The sequence below is a fragment of the Saimiri boliviensis genome, chromosome 10, assembly GCF_048565385.1.
Source record: "Saimiri boliviensis isolate mSaiBol1 chromosome 10, mSaiBol1.pri, whole genome shotgun sequence".
Lineage (NCBI taxonomy): Eukaryota > Metazoa > Chordata > Mammalia > Primates > Cebidae > Saimiri > Saimiri boliviensis.
The window spans coordinates 23,422,258-23,442,627 of NC_133458.1; the positions used below are offsets into that span (position 1 = coordinate 23,422,258).

General features: G+C 38.3%; 1 protein-coding gene across 1 annotated transcript in view; it reads right to left on the reverse strand.

The window, feature by feature from the left end:
- Positions 1–20,370, reverse strand: part of EXOC4 (exocyst complex component 4) — a 797,583-nt gene that overhangs the window by 52,960 nt on the left and 724,253 nt on the right. The window contains exons 15-17 of the mRNA XM_003920983.4: positions 11,780–11,921; positions 4,061–4,239; positions 1,295–1,454 (exon numbers count right to left, since the gene is read on the reverse strand). Of these exons, the coding sequence (XP_003921032.1) occupies positions 1,295–1,454; positions 4,061–4,239; positions 11,780–11,921 (481 nt within the window). The remainder of the gene's footprint in view (positions 1–1,294; positions 1,455–4,060; positions 4,240–11,779; positions 11,922–20,370) is intronic.

Here is a 20,370-nt window from a genome sequence, read left to right on the forward strand (position 1 = left end):
TGCGTAGGTATAAACAGCGATAGAGCACAAAGATAACATATTTATCATCTATCATCTTCAATTTTCTTAAGCTTTTATTAAAGCACCAAAGGTTTGATATTCTAGTTAAGGGGTTAAGACAAATGAAGAGAAAAAAATTAACTCTCAAATTTTGAAAAAGTGTATTATACAAAAACATTAAAAATTGAGATCAAGGCTGGGTGCAGTGACTTGTGCCTGTAATCCTCATGCTTTGGGAGGCTGGGGCAGGAGGCCTGCTTGAGGCCAGGAGTTCAAGACCTGCCTAGGCAACATAGTGAGATCCTGTCTCCACAAAAAAAAATTAAAAAATTAGCCAGGTGTGGTGATGTGGGCCTTCAGTCCCAGCTCCTTGAGAGGATTCCTTGAGCCTAGGAATTCAAGGCTATAGTGAGTTATGTTCAAACCACTGCACTCCAGCCTAGGCAACAGGGCAAGACATTGTCACTCAAAAAAAAAAAAAAAAAAATTAGATCAGCGAACTTACAGAAGAGAAAGGATAGTGATGAGTTCTCACTTCCCTTCCAGTGAGAACAAGAGATGGATTTCAATTGGAACGAGATGGAAAAAATGAGAAGTAGGTTCATGTAAAAATATAGTAGATACATGTAATTTACAATAAGAGGGAAAAAAGGGAAAATTCAAATGTTCAAAAAGTTACAAGTGATTAAAAAATTAATATGGCTCATTTATACCATGGAATATTTGTTCAGGCATCATTAAAAGTAATGTTTTCAAGGTGTATTAATGAATGTGGAAAAATCATGTTTTCAAACAACATTATTGATGTGGGAAAACAAATTTAAATTAATATAAAATTGCATTAACATAGTTCTAATTTTGGAAAAAGGGAAATCATATGCTTGAGTATGTGTGAAAAGTCACATAAAAAACACAGCACATGCAAAAAAGCCAGGAGAAAATATACCAAATATCTTAGCCTCTAGATCAAAGATTTATAATCTTCCTTGTATTTTATCTGATATATTTTATGCAATGAGCATGTACATTTTTATACTCAGGAAAAAAAAACTATTCAATACTGTAGTAAGAAGAACTTGGGTGAGACATCAGGAAAAACTACCTATCAAAGAAACAAAATTCAATAGAATTCTGTGGAATTACCTTCTCTATAGGACCTAAGAACATCTATCCACGCTTCTTTCTTTTTTTAAACCAAGCTTTTTATGCACCAAGCGCCCATTTTTAAAAACAGCTTCACAGCAATGAGGTCTTGGCTTTGGCACAAGAAACTAAGCCCAATTTTCCCTCCTACCTGGCAAAGTCCAGGTCTGCCTCCCGCGACATGGTGATGTTGGTCAAATTCTGCTGAAGAACAAAAATGTTCCTACACATTTTCTTGATGCCGGACTCACTGATGCGCCTGAAGTACTGGGCACCATTAATGAGGATGCAGGAGATCAGGTGTCCCAGGCCTGAGGGGTCAGCACAGTGCGGGGCAGAGAAAAGGGAAGACAGATTAGAGGCATTCCTGCAGAAACCTGCACACAACATTGCTGTCTTCTAATCCTCTACGCATTTAAGTGACCAAAGAAAATATACCTCTGATGGTTGCATCTGCTGATCTGACAGTAATTTTAAGGTATTTCTATACTGCCCTTGTAGTTACAAATGGGTGGACTTTATGTTGGCAGCAAAGCCTGGTATAGCCACATCTCTGGCATTGCCATGTACACCTACTGCCACCATGCCATGGCCTTAGAGAAGATGCCAGGTTATTACAAACTATTGAGGTACACAGGAAACCCTGCTTTTCTTTATAGACAACTGGACAGCAGAGAAGAACACATGCATATACAATGACCCATTTGGACTCTCCTTCCTCCTACAAAGTAGTGGAGGACACTTTGGGCTCAAAAATTGATTGGGAACCTACATAAATACAATCAGTATGAAACTGGATATTGTCAATAATGTTAATGTATTTCAACATTGCCAAGTAAAAAATAAATAAATAAGAAATTGGGTTATTGGCAATAATGCTAATACACCTTAATACTGGCAATGGGTGTATTTCTAAAGTAGTAATTGGACAAAATGTAATTAGAAACAAAGGGCGAAGGAAAAGCAGATCATCCATTAACTTCCCATGAGACACTCGTGGACATTTTTCGGCCCCATAAGTGGTTTGTTCTTAGGCCTGGAGGGTTGTCTTACGGTCTTCAAAGTTTAGCAAAGGGCAGCTCAGGACATCAGCAAACTAACAAGTCCTCCTTAGGATACCCCATGTAATTAAGTTGAGAAACGCTGGTTCAGAACAACATGAGACACATATGGGTTACTATTTTTAAAAGATGGATTTTAATTCTAAATGGAATTCAGTAAACGTTTCTTCCTTCTTTCTTATTCTTGGATGCTAGCAGGACATTTTCCTTGGAACTCTAAAGCTGGTCTGACTAGTCGCAATCCGTTTGCTATTGGTTGTTTTCCTGTTTTGAAGGCTAGTCCCTTCCCCGAGACTCAGGTGTAGATCAGAGTGCAGGGCTCATCTTTAGGTTCACTGCTCCTCATGTCTCAAAATGAGTTTTCCCTTGATCAAGGTGAAAGTAGAAGAGGGAGGAGATACATTCAGCTCTTGCTTCAGCTACACTCACCCAACACTGCTTCAAGACCACAAACTTGCATGTACAACTATTTGAAAGTGAAGAAAAGCTTTTCCTCAAAGAAAAACACAACTGCAGATTCTACATTTACAGCTAGACAACTTATACGAAAAGTCTCTGTAGGCCAAATTCTGGCATCATTCTCTCGAGCCAGTAACTTTAGGTACAATTTTTTTTTGTGCCACAATATAATGTGGTCTGCAAGTCTGGGCAATGAAGGGGTACGCTGTTTGTAGGGAATAAGAACTAATAATACATTATAACACATATATTAAATAAATGCATTTGTAATAGGAATAAAACAAATGTTGATATGCAGGGCTGGGAGGAGCCATAGTCAAGAGCAAAGAGGAAACTTGGTATAATAACAGAAAAGTGAATTCTCGGATAGGCACTGCAGCTTAAAGCTGGAAAATACAGGTGTCACCAAACTCATAGTGCCATGGCGTTAACTGACAGGTAATCCTTTAATCACTTATACTTTTTGGCTAAAGTCTTTGAGAGATATACCCCAGCAGAACATATCTCTTTATAACTTCATATACCTTTACGGATTGGATTTTGGGAGGGTCCAAATTTGCTGGAATATAACCTTCACAAAGCAAACACTGGTCATGTATTGTCAGTTTGCTACAGTCCTCTGGACAATGTACCTTCTTGTTTTTAAATAATACTAGTTTAATTCTGTGGGAGAACATAGATACTTTTGCCATCTAAGTTTTTGCACAAACAAACCAAAACATGGGCAAAGGAAACATACTGTGAAATCCTAACAGGGGTCCTCTGGGTGAAATTCACCATGGAAAATTATTTGGGTACCATCGCATTTTTTCAAAACTGCGAAGGGTAATGTTTTGAGATAGCCCTTCCTGTCTCTCATGCCCTTCCTTGCCTGCCCCTTGGAGGCATTTATGGACACACCCTTTCTAAAAATCGTTGCTAATATCAGAGGCTTCTGTTCTTTGCAGATGATTATACATTCTGTGAGAAAACTTCCTGTTCCAGTGATAATTTTAGCCGATGAGCGATCTTTCAGGATTCTCTCCTCATTTTGTGTGTGTGTGTGTGTGTGTGTGTGTGTGTGTGTGTGTGTTTCCTTTTTATTTTATAAGCTCCTCTTAGAGTTAATTTGTGGCCCACTCTGTACATTCTCTCAAATCTCATGAGTGGCATGTCAGGGAGGCAGCCATCTGCCTTATCTTGGATTAAATCTCCTTATCAACCAGAAGCAGATGGCAGCCATATTGCTGTCTACCTAGTCATACACAAAGAGGCTAGGTATTGCAGATTTAGTTCAAACAAGCAAGCAAGAAAACAAACAACTCTTTTCTATAAGTCTTGAACTTCAGTAATACAGAAAATCAGAAAAACCATCCTTTCTTCCTCCCCAACTCCCAGAGACAGAAGCAGGGTCTGACCTTCGAAGATATACTGGAACTTGTGCTGCTGGAGGCTGGCGCTCATGGCCTCTTCAATGGCACTGATATCTTTGTTGAGCTTGACCACCAGGGGGTCATAATCCATACTTTCCACATTAGCCACAATGGCATAGTTCCCTTCCTTTGCAAGAGGAATGAGATAGTGGAAACAGTGAACCCTGAAAACGAGAAAGATGGGGAGAGCAGTTAGTAACAAATCTTTCCAGGGAGGGCGATGATCTTGGGACAGAGCACCAAAATAACTAATAAATTATGAATAAATGTAAGATTTGCGATGATAGCGAACACTTAGTGTGTATTCTATCTGTGCCAGACACTGTGCTATACACTTCATATGAAGCAGTAGTGGCCTTGTGTGTTTTAATGTGTACTCTCCACACTTTTAACCAGAAAGCCATCTTAGTTAGTCTACAGAACAACTGGGTGATCTGGGGCAAGCTGGCTGCTAGATCATTGCTTGTTTAATCCCTACAGTGTTGGTAAGGAGTTCTGAAATTCTTTGCAATGCCAGGGCAGCAGGCACAGTGTGAAAAGCATTGTAACTTTCAATATATATTGTTGCAATGAAGATGAGAGGCAGGGTTTACAGATCTTAAAAGTGTAAGGAGACTACTCTGGCTTCAATCACCAGCTGTATGACTGTAGGCAAGTGACTTTATCTTTGTATCCCTGTTTCCTTATCCATGAAATGGGGGTGAAAACACCACCTGCCTCATAGGGTGCTGTGAGTAACTACTACATATTAAGGGTTAAGTCTAGCACAGTGTCTGGCACGAATGGAGTGCATAGTAAGTACTGGCTGTCATCACTAGTCTTCCATTTATTAATGATATAATTAGTTAACTAAATCCGGTACGGAACCTCTGTGAATTTGTTAGAAATTGTGCTAGGCCCTGGAAATATAAGACAGTTTGTATCCTTAAAGACCCATAGCCTAGCCGGGAGTTGTTTAGGGATTACATGCCTGTAATCCCAGCTACTCAGGAGGCTGAGGCAGGAGAATTCCTTGAACCTGGGAGGCAGAAGTTACGATAAACTGAGATCGTGCCACTGCACTCCAGCCTGGGCAACAAGCGTGAAACTCTGTCTCTAAATAAATAAATAAATAAATAACAAAAAGACCTATAGCCTAGTGGGGCAGATTAAGAAAAAAATTATTAAAAGAGAACAGCATCTCACTCCAAGCACGTCTACACGGTGTGCCATGGCAATGTGCCATGGGGTGTCAGGGAAGGGTCCTGACAAAAGGTGATGCATTCTGGAAAAGACAACGGTAGGGGCAGAAAATAGATCAGTGGTTGCCAAAGGCTTGGGAGTTGAGTAGGGATTGACTGCAAAGGGACACGAGGGCATTTTGGAGGTGACGGTTGGGTTCTATAATTTGATTCTGGAGATGGTTCTGTGAACGCATCTGACAGCTTGAGGAAGGAGGGCATTTCTGTGTGAAAATGGCCTGTGTCGGTCGGTCACACACAATTTCTCAGGTTCTTTTTGGCAGGTATTAGTAGCTGCTGAAGAAGTCTGAGGTGGAAATGGATTGGGTGCACTGCCACAGCCTTTTAAAGTTGTAATCATAGTGTTTCAGTCCAAATTCTGCCCTGCATGTATGCCTTGTCAGGCAGAGTTCAAACAGGCTGTTCTGTAAGCCCACTCCAGTCCTAACGCTGTTGTTTTAGGTGCTCTGTCAGAAGAGTTCACTGCATGGAAGGTTCACTGGAGGTAGACATGATGATATAATCCAGGGTCCACATCCTGTTACCTTTACAGTTGGCATCAAGTAACAAGAAATATTCCTAAACGCATGACTGCAAAAGCCTTGGGCATTACTATCTCTAATGATGCAACCACAGGCTTTCCCTGTCATCTTTCTTTACTTACAGTCAGGTTTATTGAGAAGTAATTTACAAACAGTAAAACTCCCCTGTTATAGTGTACAGTTCTATGAGTTTTAACAAACATGTATAATCATATAACCATCACCAGAATCAAATAATAGAACCCAACCGTCACCTCCAAAATGCCCTTGTGTCCCTTTGCAGTCAATCCCTACTCAACTCCCAAGCCTTTGGCAACCACTGATCTATTTTTTGCCCCTACAGTTGTCTTTTCCAGAATGCCATATAAATGGAATCATACAGCATGTAGCCTTTTGAATTTGGCTTTTTCACTTAGCACAAAGCATTTGTGATTCATCTTTGTTGTTCATTACTTTTTATTGCTGGAAAGCCTTCCACTGAATGGATGTCCCACAGATTATCTATTTACTCGCTGATACTGAGATTGTTCCCAGTTTTTTTAGGTGGTTGTGGATAAAGCTACTTCACGTACACATTTTTGTGGGCATATAACTTCGCATTTATTTCTCTTGGATAAATACCTAGAAGTGAGATTGCTGGATCATATGGTAAGTGTATGTTTAATTTTGTAAGAAATTACCAAACTGCTTTCCAAAGGAGCTGTGCTGTTTTGCTTTCTTACTGACAGTATATAAAAGTTCCAGTTGTTCCATAGCCTCACCAGCATGTGGTGTTTTCAGTTTTAAATGAAAATTTTTGGTCATCCTAATAACGTAGAGCAGTATCTTCCTGTGATTTTGGTTTGCATTTCCCTAATGACAAATGATGTTGAGCATATTCTCTTGTGTTTATTTTCTGCCCATATATCTTTGATGAAATATCTGTTCAAATCATTTGCCCAGTTTTAAAAATTGGGGTTTTGTTTTCTCAAGTTTTGAGTGTTCTTTATATATTCTAGATACAAGTCCTTTATCAGATAGGCATTTTACAAATATTTTCTCCTGGTTTTTGGCTTGTATTTTAATCTCGACAATGTCTATCAAAAATGGTTTTAATTTTGATGAAGTTCAAGTTACAACTTTTTTCTTTTTGGATGGTACTTTTGGTGTCATATTTCAGAAATCGTTGCCTAAATAAGATCATAAAAATTTTCTCCCATGTTTTCTTCTAGAAGTTTTAGAGTTTTAGATTTTACATTTAGGTGACTGATCCATTTTAAGCTCAGTTTTATACAGGAATGTGCTATATTCTTATAACCAGTTCATCCAAGAGAATCCAAGTATCTTGACTACTGCTCATTTTTACTGATAGATGTTCAACAGTTGCTAATTAACTAATGACTAATTTCACCAATAAAAACTCATTCTGACATTCATGTACTAATTGGCAAAATGTGTAATTTTTATAAGAACACCAGTAATGGCACTGGTGGCATCCTCCTCTAGAATGCAATCTTTCTAATGCAAGTTGACCAACTCTGGAGTGGGCTTCGTGACTAGGGCAACAGATTGCTACTGTGGTTGAAATTTAAATGAAGTCGTACTTTGTTGAAAATAAAATAAAGCACTTATGCTCAAGTATTTTAAAAGTAAATTACAGACATTATGACTCCAGGCAACGAGAAGACCATGTAAAATAGCATGAGATTATAAATGCACGGTGTTCTGAGGACTGGTGAGTGGTTCTTTCCTGCTACACACAGATCCCACATTAGAGGCATGTCATGAGTTTGGGGAGATAGGCATGGGCCAGGTCATCACAGGCTCTGAAGGCCATGTAGGGAACCAGGCCTTTATCCTAGGAGCCACAGGGAGCCTTACGAGGATTTTAAGAGGTGAATAATATAATTAGACCTTAGCTTTGGCAAGATCACTCTGGCACAGCATACAAGTATATTAACAGCAGAGAATGGAAGCAACTGGAAGTAGAGAGACTAGTCAGGAAATTCTTATGAATTGGAGGTGAGAGGTTATGAGATCTTGGAGCTATTAGGAGAGAAGACATACCTCTTTAAGGTATTATCTTATTCCCAAGTGATTAGAGATTAAAATAAAAAGGAAATTAAAATAGTCATCAGTGAATGCCAAATTCAAATAAAGTATTTGTTTAAAATTGAAATTCTGGCATGTGTTGCTGACCTTAGTATAACTTTGACATTAAGGTATTCTGCAAACACTGCTGATTACACAGTGGGATGGTTGATTTTCAGAGAGTGCATACTTTGGATCCCAACAGTGACAGGCAGTTGCTGCTGAACCCACTTAAAGCCCTCCTGATGGTGAGAAAAATCAGCTGATAAATGTGACATTCTTGGCATCTTGGACTCAAATGGCAACTTAATTTTCTCCTTCTAAAGTTCAAATAGAAAAAACAAACCTCAACAGTTTTTAATGGGCTCACCATGTCTTTCATCTCTTGGGGGGTATTATTTGCCTTACGTTTCAAACTGTGGAGAGGGGCTGCTTGGTGGTTAAAATGTGACCTACAACGACACAGGTAAAATGTCAAACGTTCCTTAGATGGATCCTTCAACACAGACTGTGCCGGATTTGAAAACAGTTTTTGGTTTGAACTTTAACAATGTCAAAGAAAAATACAGGCTATGGATATAAAGATATTTTGGGGAACAAGACCAATTTTTGGCATCTGAAGTTGTTCTGGATTTTTGCTAGCATATCCCATTACTTTTTCCCATGAATTTTGTTTCTTCTGTCTGTACTCTCTTATTACAGTGGTCTCTTGGCTAAAAGTGCCAGAGACAAGAGCTAAGCAGCCACGTTTTCACCACACCAGCTCCTGGACAACCCGGCCCAGGTTCTAATTGTTTTTCTTTTCAGCAGGATGGGAACAAAAGAAGCATTTGCTGATGAGAATGATGTTGGCTCCACGGTCTCTGTACCTCTTAAGATAATGCAGCGGACTTACAAGTTGACTACGGTGTGAAAGCAGAAACTGCAAACCAATTTGCTTTATTCAAAGACAACAGGTTTTGTTTGGTAAAGTAGCACTTATTTTATCTGTGTTTGGTTTCAAACCAGCTAATTCTTAATTGATCACATTTTTAATGAGCACCTAATATACAGCAGGACATATTAGGTTTTGGGACCAGCCATAACAATGAACAAGGCATACCTGGAAGGGCTACTTGATGGTCTCATGCACCCAGAGCACTTAGCAAACATCTGTATTCTAGAGTTACTATACTACATTGGCATGAAACCTGTCTCATTCATTTTGTATTGTCACTGTGCAGACTGAAAAAAAATCGTTGACATGACCAGGACAGAGTAAGTGTGTCTACATTGACTGTTCGAGCCTTACATGGTGTTTTCTGCTAGTTTTATGTACTGTACTTTAAAAGGAACAAAGACAAGATGGAGCATACTCACAAGAAAGTAGCCTGAGTGTTGGAACCATGTTACAGAGCAAGTGAGGAAATTTAATTTAAAAAACCCCCATGTTTTGAGTTCTGAGTTAACTTCAAGAAAAGGTAATTTCTACGTCCAGGGCTCTAAAATTCCATCTTTTTTTGGTTGTTATCTATTCTTAAAAATGACATTTTTTCTGTTTTTAGACTAATATTGAAGAAGATACAGCAACTGGTGTTATAGCACTGTATAGTTTCTTGTAAATTAATGACTACAGCATGTTCAACATTAAGAAGAGTATTGCCAAGATGTATCAAAAGGGCAGCATAGGGGTTAAGGATTTAAAATATCTTACTCAAATATGTTGCAAATATTCCACTTGGAATTAACTACAAATGTAGAACACATTTAAGCAGACGATCAATAGTGTAAGTTCCAGGAGTTGTGATAGTAATTAATTTGGCATTCCCTTGTTTTCCTTTGTAACTCAGGCAACAGCGGTATTAAAATATTACTTGGTGTTTTTCATTTCCTTCCATCTATTGGATATATTTATTCATAGAAAACACCTGATTTATTTCACTGTCCACTTGTAAATAAATAGGTACCAAATCTGAAAGTTACTGTAAAACAAATCAGAAAATATATAGAAAAAGCTTTATTTCTGGACAGCTTAATGTGAGAAATAACATCAGGAATAATGCTGAGTAACATAGATTCTAAATCTGCAGTTACTTCTGTGTTCCACTCACAAGGTTCTCACAAGCAATAAGGAGGTCACTCACTGAGCAATGGTAATAAAGAAGGAAAAACACAAGTGGCATGCACACACAAGGAGTCGCCCTGGGAAGAAATCCAAGTTCTAACTGGAGTCCAAACATATTTCCAGGGGTCACCTATCAAACCAAGTCCTATTTACATTTTTAAAACCTAAATCTCGTACAGACGCTGAATGAAAAGAAAATATTTTATCAATGTTAATCATGTTCCAAAGCAATTCAGAACAGAATTATTACCACATCTTTCACTTTCTGACCTTGAGGTTTTGACATCGCTACCTAGTTGTTCAATAAGCATCTCAAACTGAACATCTCTAAATGGCATTCTTGATTTCCACCTTTCTCCTTAACTCTTCTCCTCCCTCAGTCTTTCTCCCCTTAGTTAATGGCCCTAGCATCCACACAGTAGCTCTGGCCCAAACTAGTTGTTTTCCTTGAGTCTTTTCTCTCACTGTACCAGCCCCTGTGTCCAATACAGTCTAGTGACAAACTTCATTAGCTTAACTTCAGCATATGTCGCAAATCCTGCACTTCTCACACATCCACCTCTGTCATCCTGATGCTCAGAGCTGGTTTCAACTGGTCACCCTGCTTCCATTCATTTTTTTCCCTGCAATCCCTTTTCCATACAAGACCCAGAGTGACCTTTAAAAAATGTTAATTAATTGATATCACTCCCTTTCTTAAAACCCTTCTATGGCTTCTCTGACATCTGAACAATTCACCTGGTCTGTAAGACCCTGCTCCAGCCTGTCTCCTTCGCCTTATTCTTTCAGTCCTCCCCACCCACCTTGTTCATCACCCTACGAGCATATCAGCCTCCTCTCTGCTCTTATAACTGCCAAGCTTGATTTTGTCTCAGGACCTTTGTGAGTGTGCCTACCTCTGTGCGAAACTCTCTTCCTCTAGGTCTTTGTACAGATGGATCATTCTTGTTACTTTGCCACATTTCTTCTGACCATTTTATTAATTAAAAAAAAAAAAGTCCCACTCCCAGTCAACCCCAGCCATCCTTGGCAACTGCCCAGTATGCTAGTACTGGCCACATGTAGCTACCAAGCACTTAAAATGTGACCGGTCCAATGTGATGTGCTGTAAGTATAAAATGTGCAGATTTCAAAAGCTTAGTGCAAAAAAAAAAAATGCTGAATACCTCAATCCCTTCTGTTGATTGCCTACTGAAATGCTGTTTTAGATATACTGGGTTAACTAAAATATATTAGTATAATTTTTTTACCCGTTTCCCTCTACTTCTTCAAATGTGACTCCCTTCTTGATTAGCAGAGCACCTTAGTAAAAATATCAATCACAATAAAGTCACCAGAATAGCAAAGCTACCACATTTTGAGCACTTACTGTGTGGCTGGCATTGTGCTAATTATTATTTAAATTATTTAATTTAATTTCATTTTATACAATCTCTGCAAGTTAGAAATTACCATTTCCATTTTTAAAATAAGGAAACTGGTTTGTAAAGTTAATTAACTGACCTAAGATCACCTCACTGGTTGAGAGTGACATTCCAATCCAGGTGACCTGATTTTATAGACCACGCCAGCTCTGAATCATCACACTCACAATACACTGTGTGCTCAACTCGTCACTGAATACGGCTAAAAATCGCTTTCGGTGTAAAGAGGGCTAACATCAATAGTATGAGCCAGAAATTATGGTGATACTCCCCAGAAATAAGCAATTGATTCATGAACCACAGTGCATTCAAATTGCAAGGTCCTGTGCTTGGCTGTAACATACCTCACTTCTAGGTGTAAGACCAGCAAGCAGCGGTCAGCCATATCCTGGAACGATTTGGCAAGTTCGCTCAAAGTCTGCATGATCTGCTCTGACACTGGTGGGAGATCCATGTTCGTGTGGCTTTCTTGAGCAGGAGAAAGAGCTGAAAGATAAGGATTAAACACCAATCATGTCATTAGATGCTCACAGATTTTTTGAAATGATGTTTTATTTGGCTGTGTATCTTGTTATTTTTACTACTTTGACTAACACTAGTGTTGACAGCATTCGAAGTCCAAGACATGATAGACTATTTCTATATTTGATTACACACAGAACCTCCGTGGCTTCTCTTGAATCAATTCATAGAATAACATTTAAGTTGGTGCAAAAATAATTGTGGTTTTTGCCATTGAAAGTTTCCTACAGAAACGGAACCTCAGCGCTAGAAGAGGCCTTCACTGCCACGTGGCCCAACCATCTGGTCTGCGCCTCCATCTTCCGTGCACCTTCAAGTGGATGTCCACATTCTGGTTGCACACTTACACAAATGCTGGTGAAAGGAAATTCAGTAGTACCTTTTGTGGCAGCCTGTTTCACCTCCAAAAGATCTGACCATCTTACATCAAGCCAATATCTGCCTTCATTAACTTGTAATCATTGACTCTGATTTTACCTAACTGCAATCTTTCCCACATGTGTCAGTACTACAAGTATTGAAGATACCTCTTTTGGCTTCCTTGAAGTCTTTTATTTTCTAGGTGGAATGTACACGGTTCTTTACCCATTCTAATGATTGAATTAAATCATTTTATAATTCTCAAAATCTACCTACCAAAACATTCAAATTTTTCTATATTTCCCTTGAAATGCAGAACTCAGGACAAAACAGAATACCACAAAAGAGTCTGAACAGTCTATAGAGAATGACTGATTCCCTTTTTCTAGATGCCATGATGCCTTACAACTGCCTAAATTCTAAGAGGTGGACGTGGTCGTGTGCCATGCAGCTAATGCTTGACTTACGACCACGATTGGTTCCGACAGACTGGTCGTAACACGATTTGGTCGTAAGTTGAGTAGGCTATATGTACAGTACTGTGAAATGATGTTATAAAAATCTTTAAGTCATATTTTATCATAATTTTCTTTCATTATTGTTATATATCATAATTTTCTTTGTTCATTTTATGCCATTTGTATCATCTCTACACCATTTTGTTTCTTATTTTTACATTAGTCAGGTTTAAGTAAAACACTGCATTACCAGTACAACTGGTTTAATATTTGCAAAACATACAAAATTACAAAATATAGGTGCACACAAAAATACAAAATACAGGTGTAAAAAATAACATAGGAAACATTTTCCCAATTACAAAACATATCAAAATACATAAACATGTACGAAACATTTTATTGGCCGCTGGTGCTTGGCTGCGGATCGTTGATGTCGTCATCTGAGGCAGCAGTTGGGGTTACCGGAGTTGGTTTTTTCATAAACGTGGTGAGCTTTGTCTGAATTGTATGTTTCTTTTTTCCTTCATAAATTTCACGATACAGACGAAACACATCGTGCGTCATCTGTTCAATCCTTGCAAATCATTCCATGTTTGGGTCCATTGCTTTGAAATATATAAGAAGTTTATTCAGTAAAGATAAACCGTCTGATAATCCCTTAGTGGTGAACTTTCTTTCTGGCTCCTCCTCTTCTTTCTCTGCTTCTCTTCTTTCTTCTTCTGCCACTCTTTCTTCTTCCAGTTCGATTAGCTCTTCATTTGTAAGTTCATCAACATTGAAAATCTGTTCTGCTAGATATCCCTCATCTGTAAGTAATTCATCCAGACTATCAACAAACTTACGTGCTCCTTCCTCATCCGCACTCGCTGCTTCTCCAGTCACTTGAACGCTATGCATTTGGAATCTTTTCTTGAATCTCTGGAACCAGCCAGTGCTTGCTACAAATTCTTGACTGTAATCTTCTCCAGCATGCTCCTTCAGAGTCTCAAATAGACTTCTCGCCTTCATCTGCACAGTAAAAAGACTTAATGGTGTCCGTTTTTGAATTTGATCTTCCATCCAAATATATAGCAATTTCGCCATTTCATGGATGGGCCCGCTTCGTTGCTTTGTTATTAACTGTTGATCACATGGGTGCAGAACCTTTCACAGCTTCACGAATTCTTTCTTTATCTTTCAAAATCGTTGACACAGTTGAGTGCGCTAACTTTGTATCACAGGCGATCACATTCACTTTCTTTCCTCCTTCGTACTGCTTAATTACCTTCATTTTCGCGACGAGATCGATGGCCTTTCTTTCCTTCTTGGCAGGCTGAGGCGTAGGCAAAGACAATTTCCTCTTGGTAGACATCTTGGGAGGGGTTTGATGAAAAATATCCAAGACACAAAACACAAATTGCTGTACCGAGTCTGGGATAACAGTCAAAATGGTGCACGCGGAGATGGTGGTGCTGCCGGAAGCTGGTCCGCACTGTGGTACGCCCAGCTAGGCAACGTTTGCACTGACAGATGCGGAGCAGTCGTGGCTAGCGATTGTGGTCGTAAAGTCGAATGGTCATAAGTTGCATAGGTCGTAAGTCGATCAATACCTGTATTCCACTTCATCTCACATACAGCTTATGGCCAACTAAAAACCCTAAAAAGGTCTTTTTGGAAAATCTGATAAAGTTGCTGTCTATATATTTCCAAAACAATTTATTAAAATATTTAATACTGCTTAGACATTTTCTTAAAAAAATGCTGAACAACAAAAATGTAAACTATATTCATTTATCTCTAAACTTCTATTGTATCCCCCTCTCCTCACAATTTCTCAGAGATTACTAGCCAACAATAATTTGGTAATCTCATTCAAAGGTTTCCTTAGCTCTCTAGAGCCTCAAAGTTTAAACTCTAAGTCCTTGCTTCAGCACTTAATTTTTATGTGACCAAGAGATAATTATTTAAATTTTCTCTGCCTTATTATTTCCTTTTGTAAAGTGAAGATAATAGTACCTATATCATGGGGTTAAATGAATTAATGCAGGCAAAACACTTAGAGTAACAACATATAAAACTTAATATAAGTAAGAAACATGAGCAATTATTATTATTCTTTAGCAAATGATTTGTCCAGGTTAGGTCTTAAGCTCAATTACAATAACATATACTTACAAAATAACTCCATCCATATTGATTCAATTTCTGATATTTTTTGCTTTTCTGTATGAAAATCCTTCTCTTTTTCAGAGAATCCTTTGGAAGAAAGAGACTCTCTGGATTTAGGGAACATGGGAATTGGTGAGGCATCACTAACTCAGAAGGTCATTCACCTTACAGGGTAGAGAGCCAATGTCTTGCTGTAGCATGTAGTGTCTACACTTAAGGGTTTTCAGCACAGTATCCATTCCTAAACTTTGCTAAGTCCAGAAAAGGGCTTGGATAGACAATCCAGACTTATAACATGTAAGGCTAAGTCCTGTGTGAAACCAGACTTTAATAAATTAAAATAACATGACAAACATTAAAAAAAAAAAAAAGAATGTTGTTGAAGGGAACTGATGGCTGAGGAGGAAGGGAATGCAGCAATGTAGATTTTAAATTATTGCCAGCTTTGATATCATCCTAGATGTTTACTAACTTGATCTGCTGGGGCCTACATGAATGATACTGCATCTCCTCTCTAATGTTAACATTAATCATGTTTGATTGCAAGGCAAGATCACTGCTTTTGCAATGTTTTCATGGAACAGGCTAGATGAAAGCAACTATACAACTATAATATTTCAAAGCATTTTAGGGCTTTTTAGCCCTTCAATTCCTCTATTGGGTGACAGTGACTATAGCATACAGAGTTATCTATGTATCAGTGAGAAGCAGCAGAAGTTGGACTCTGAAGTCTCACTCCTGGTCTGAGGTCCAAAGCTGCACTAATTGACCAAATTCCATCAAAGGCATTCTGGAGAAATCTCGCCAAGAAACTTAAAAAATTCCCCTTTCCTACTTTATAAATACATAATTTTATCATGTGACAATTGACCACTGTCAAATTACAAAATCTAAGTTGAGTAAGTCTATGAAGATTAGCTGCTGAAGTAAAAGAATGAGTGAGGTAAAAGTAGTTTCAAGTAACAGCACACTGTATATTTCACTTGACCATAAACATAACATTTTATTAAAGCAACACAAAAAACTATGCCCAGAGCTCTACGAAAAAGCTGGCTTGTTAGCTCCTCAGGGCTTACTGAAATTTACAAAGTTTTCTTAACAAGAAGGAATATACTGAGCAAAGAAATACTAAACATGGCAAACAAAGACAACATGAAAGCAATTAACTAGCTCTTTAGTGTCAAATGAAAATCCACAAAAATCTACAAAAAAGCAAGGTTAACACAATCTGCTTAGAAGGTTACAGTTAAGGTATGAAATTACTAGAAACACACACACACACACACAAAACCTTTTAGTGGCTACCTTGTTGTATATTTATCTCTGGTACTGCTCTTCATATCAGCAGAGCTCACGCGTATTAGGCTTTAAATATGTTAGTACTTGATCGCTTGATGAAGACATGCACTTGATGAAGACATGGGGATGGGTGACATCAGATCTTTCTTAATATCCTTGTTCCTCCTATGACCACTTCATAAAGCACGCATTTTTAATTTTTATTTTAAGTTCTGGGATACATCTGCTGAATGTGCAGGCTTGTTACACAATGTGCCATGGTGGGTTGCTGTACCTATCAGCCTATCATCTAGATTTTAAGCCCCACATGCATTAGGTATTTGTCCTAATGCTCTTCCTCCCCTTGCCCTTCTCCCCCACCCACCCAATAGGCATGGCAGATATACACCAAGGAATACTATGTAGCCATAATAAAGAATGAGTTCATGTCCTTGCAGGGACATGGAAGAAGTTGGAAACCATTTACCATGGAATACTATAAAACCATAAAAAAGGATGAGTTCATGTCCTTTGCAGGGACATGGATGCAGCTCAAAACCATCATTTTCAGAAAACTAACACAGGACCAGAAAACCAAATACTGTATGTTCTCACTCATAAGTGAGAGTTGAACAATGAGAACACATGGACACAGGGAGGGGAACATCATAAAGCATACATCTTTAAGTCACCTAGCTAGCTGTTTGTGGCAGGATGATCGTGGCTTTCTACACTACCTAAACATTGTTCTATAAAAGGAAGCTGAACGTTGGTCTTTGGAGCAGACACTGCTTTTTTGGCGAACCAGCAGAAACTTCTAATTCCATTCTCTCCCTCGCTCACTCCATCCATTACAGAAAAACACCTCTTTAAACCACTGCAAATTAAAAAATATATTAATTACTTGCTGCAAATTAAATCCTTTCAGCCTCTGAAATTTTAAATTCTATTATTATTATTTTTGAGACGGAGTTTCGCTCTTGTTACCCAGGCTGGAGTGCAATGGTGCGATCTCAGCTCACCGCAACCTCCGCCTCCTGGGTTCAGGCAATTCTCCTGCCTCAGCCTCCTGAGTAGCTGGGATTACAAGTACGTGCCACCATGCCCAGCTGATTTTTTGTATTTTTAGTAGTGACGGGGTTTCACCATGTTGACCAGGATGGTCTCGATGTCTTGACCTCATGATCCACCCGCGTTGGCCTCCCAAAGTGCTGGGATTACAGGCGTGAGCCACCATGCCCAGCTGAAATTTTAAATTCTAATATCATATTCTCAAATAAAAAACCTTTCTTCTTTCACTCATTTCCATTATAATTTTAATGCTGTAATGCCTTCATTTTCTCCTGGTAGAAAAAGTCCCTCATAGGACCCTCAGCATGGATTGTATGGTTGATCCCCTGAGCTAATCTTTGACCAAAAACCTCAACTCCATTGAATACTTTTCTTTCACTATAATTTCCCTAAAACTAATATAACATTGAGTCAATTCTACAACTCATCATTTGATAGGAAAACAAAAGACATACTGTTCGCTGATACCAAAACTAGACAAAGCAAAACAATAAAAAAGAAAACTACAGGTTCATATCCCTGATGAACATAAATGCTAAAATCTTCAACAAAGTGCTAGCAAATAGAATTTGACAACACATTACAAATATCATCCACTGTGATCAAGTGGGATTCATCCCAGGGATGAAAAGATGGTTCAACATATGCAAATCAATAAATGCGATATATTGCATCAACAGAATAAAGAACAAAAATCATACGATTATTTCAATAGATGCCAAAAAACAGCACTTGATAAAATTCAACATTCCTTCATGATCCAAACTCTCAAGAAACTTGGTACAGAAGGAACATAACTCAACACGATAAAGGGCATCTATGACAGGCCCACTGCTAATATCATACTGAATGGTAAAAAACTGAAAGCTTTACATTAAGTTCTGGAATAAGACAAGGATGCCCACTTTCACCAATTTTATTCAATACATACTGGAATCCTAGTTAGAGCAATTAAGTATGATAAAGAAAGAAATGGCATCCAAATTGGAAAGGAAGAAATTAAATTATCCTTATTTGCATGTAACATGATATTATATTTAGAAAACCGTAGAGACTCCACCCAAAAACTCTTAGAACTGGTAAATGAATTTAGTAGAGTCACAGGGTACAAAATCAACATACAAAAATCAGGCCAGGCGCAGTTGCCCATGCCTGTAATTCCAGCATTTTGGGAGCCCAAGTTGGGCAGATAACTTGAGACCAGGAGTTTGAGAACAACCTGGCCAACAAGGTGAAACCCTGTCTTTACTAAACATACAAAAATTATCCAGGCATGGTGGCAGGTGCCTGTAATCTCAGCTACACAGGTGGCTGAGGCAGGAGGATCACTTGATTCTGGGAGGAGGAGGCTGCAGTGAGCTGAGATTGCTTCACTGCATTCCAGCCTGGGCAACAGCACAAGACTCTGTACCGAAAACAAAAACCAACAAAAAACAAAAAACAAAACTCAGCAGAATTTTTAGATGCTAACAGCAATCAGTCTACCAAAGAAATCAAGAAAAAAAAAATCCAATTTACAGCAAGAAAAACGTAGGAATAAATTTAACCAAAGTAAAAGACCTCTACAAGGAAAACTATAAAACACTGATGAAAGAATCTGAAGACACACACGAAAAATGGAAAGCTATCTCACACTCCCGGACTGAAATAATTAATATTACTGAAATGTCTATAGTATGCAAAGCAACCTACAGATTCAATGCACTCCTTACCAAATACCAATGACATTCTTTACAGAAATAGAAAAACAATCCTAATATTCAAATGGAACCACAAATAACCCAGAATAGTTAAAGCACTCCTGAGCAAAAAGAAGGAAGCTGAAGGCACCACACTACTTTGACTTCAAATTATACTACAAAGCTATGGTAACCCAAACAGTATAGTATTGGCATAAAAAGCAGACACAGAGACCAATGGAACAGAATAGGGAACCCAGAAAAAATCCCACACACTTAACAGCCAACTTATTTTTGACAAGGCACCAAGAACACACACTGGGGAAAAGACAGTTTCTTTAAAAACGTTGGTGGGAAAACTGGCTATCTGGATGCCAAAGAATAAAACTAGATCCTCAGCTTTTAACATATTAAAAAAACAACCGAAAATGGATTAAAGATTTAAATGTAAGACCTAAAAAATATGAAACTGCTAGAGAAAAGCATTGGTGCTACAGGACATTGGTCTGGGCAAATTTTTCTTTTTCTTTTTTTTTTTTGGGGGGGAGTAAGACCTCAAAAGCACAGGCAACAAAAGCAAAAATAAACAAATGGGATTACACCAAGCCAAAAAGCTCCTGCAAAGCAACAGAAATAATCAACAAAGTGAAGAGACAACCTATGTAATAAAACAAACTATTTTCAAACTATATACTTTATAACCAGAATATATAAGGGACTCAATAGCAAAACCAAAAAACAACATAATTTGATTTTAAAAATGGGCAAAAGATCTGAACAGACATTTCTCAAAAGACATCCAAATGGCCAAGAGGTATATGAAAAATTGCTTACAATCACTAATCATTAGGGAACTGCAAATCAAAACCATAATGAGGCATCATGTCACACCAGTGGGAATGACTATTATAAAAAAGACAAAACAAATGCTGGTGAGAATGTGGAGAAAGAAGAACGCTCATACATTGTTGGTGGGAATGTAAATTAGTACAACCATTATGGAAAACAGCATGGAGGGTTCTCAAAAACTAAAAATAGAACTACTATTTGAGCCAGCCATCTCACTGCTGGGAATATCCAAAAGAGAGGAAATCAGTATATCAAAGAGATATCTGCACTCCCATGTTTATTGCAGCACTATTCACTATAGCTAAAATGGGAACCTAACCTAAGTATCCATCAATTGACGCATGGATGAAGGAAATGTGGTAGATTTACACAATGGAATATTACTCACCCATAAAAAGAAATAAAATCCTGTCATTTCAGCAACATGGACAGAACTAGAGGTCATCATATTAAGTGAAATAAGCTAGCACAGAAAGACAAATATCATATATTCTGACTCAAATGTAGGACCTGAACAGGGAATCTCACGGAAGCTAAATGGTGATTACTAGAGGCTAAAAAAAGGGG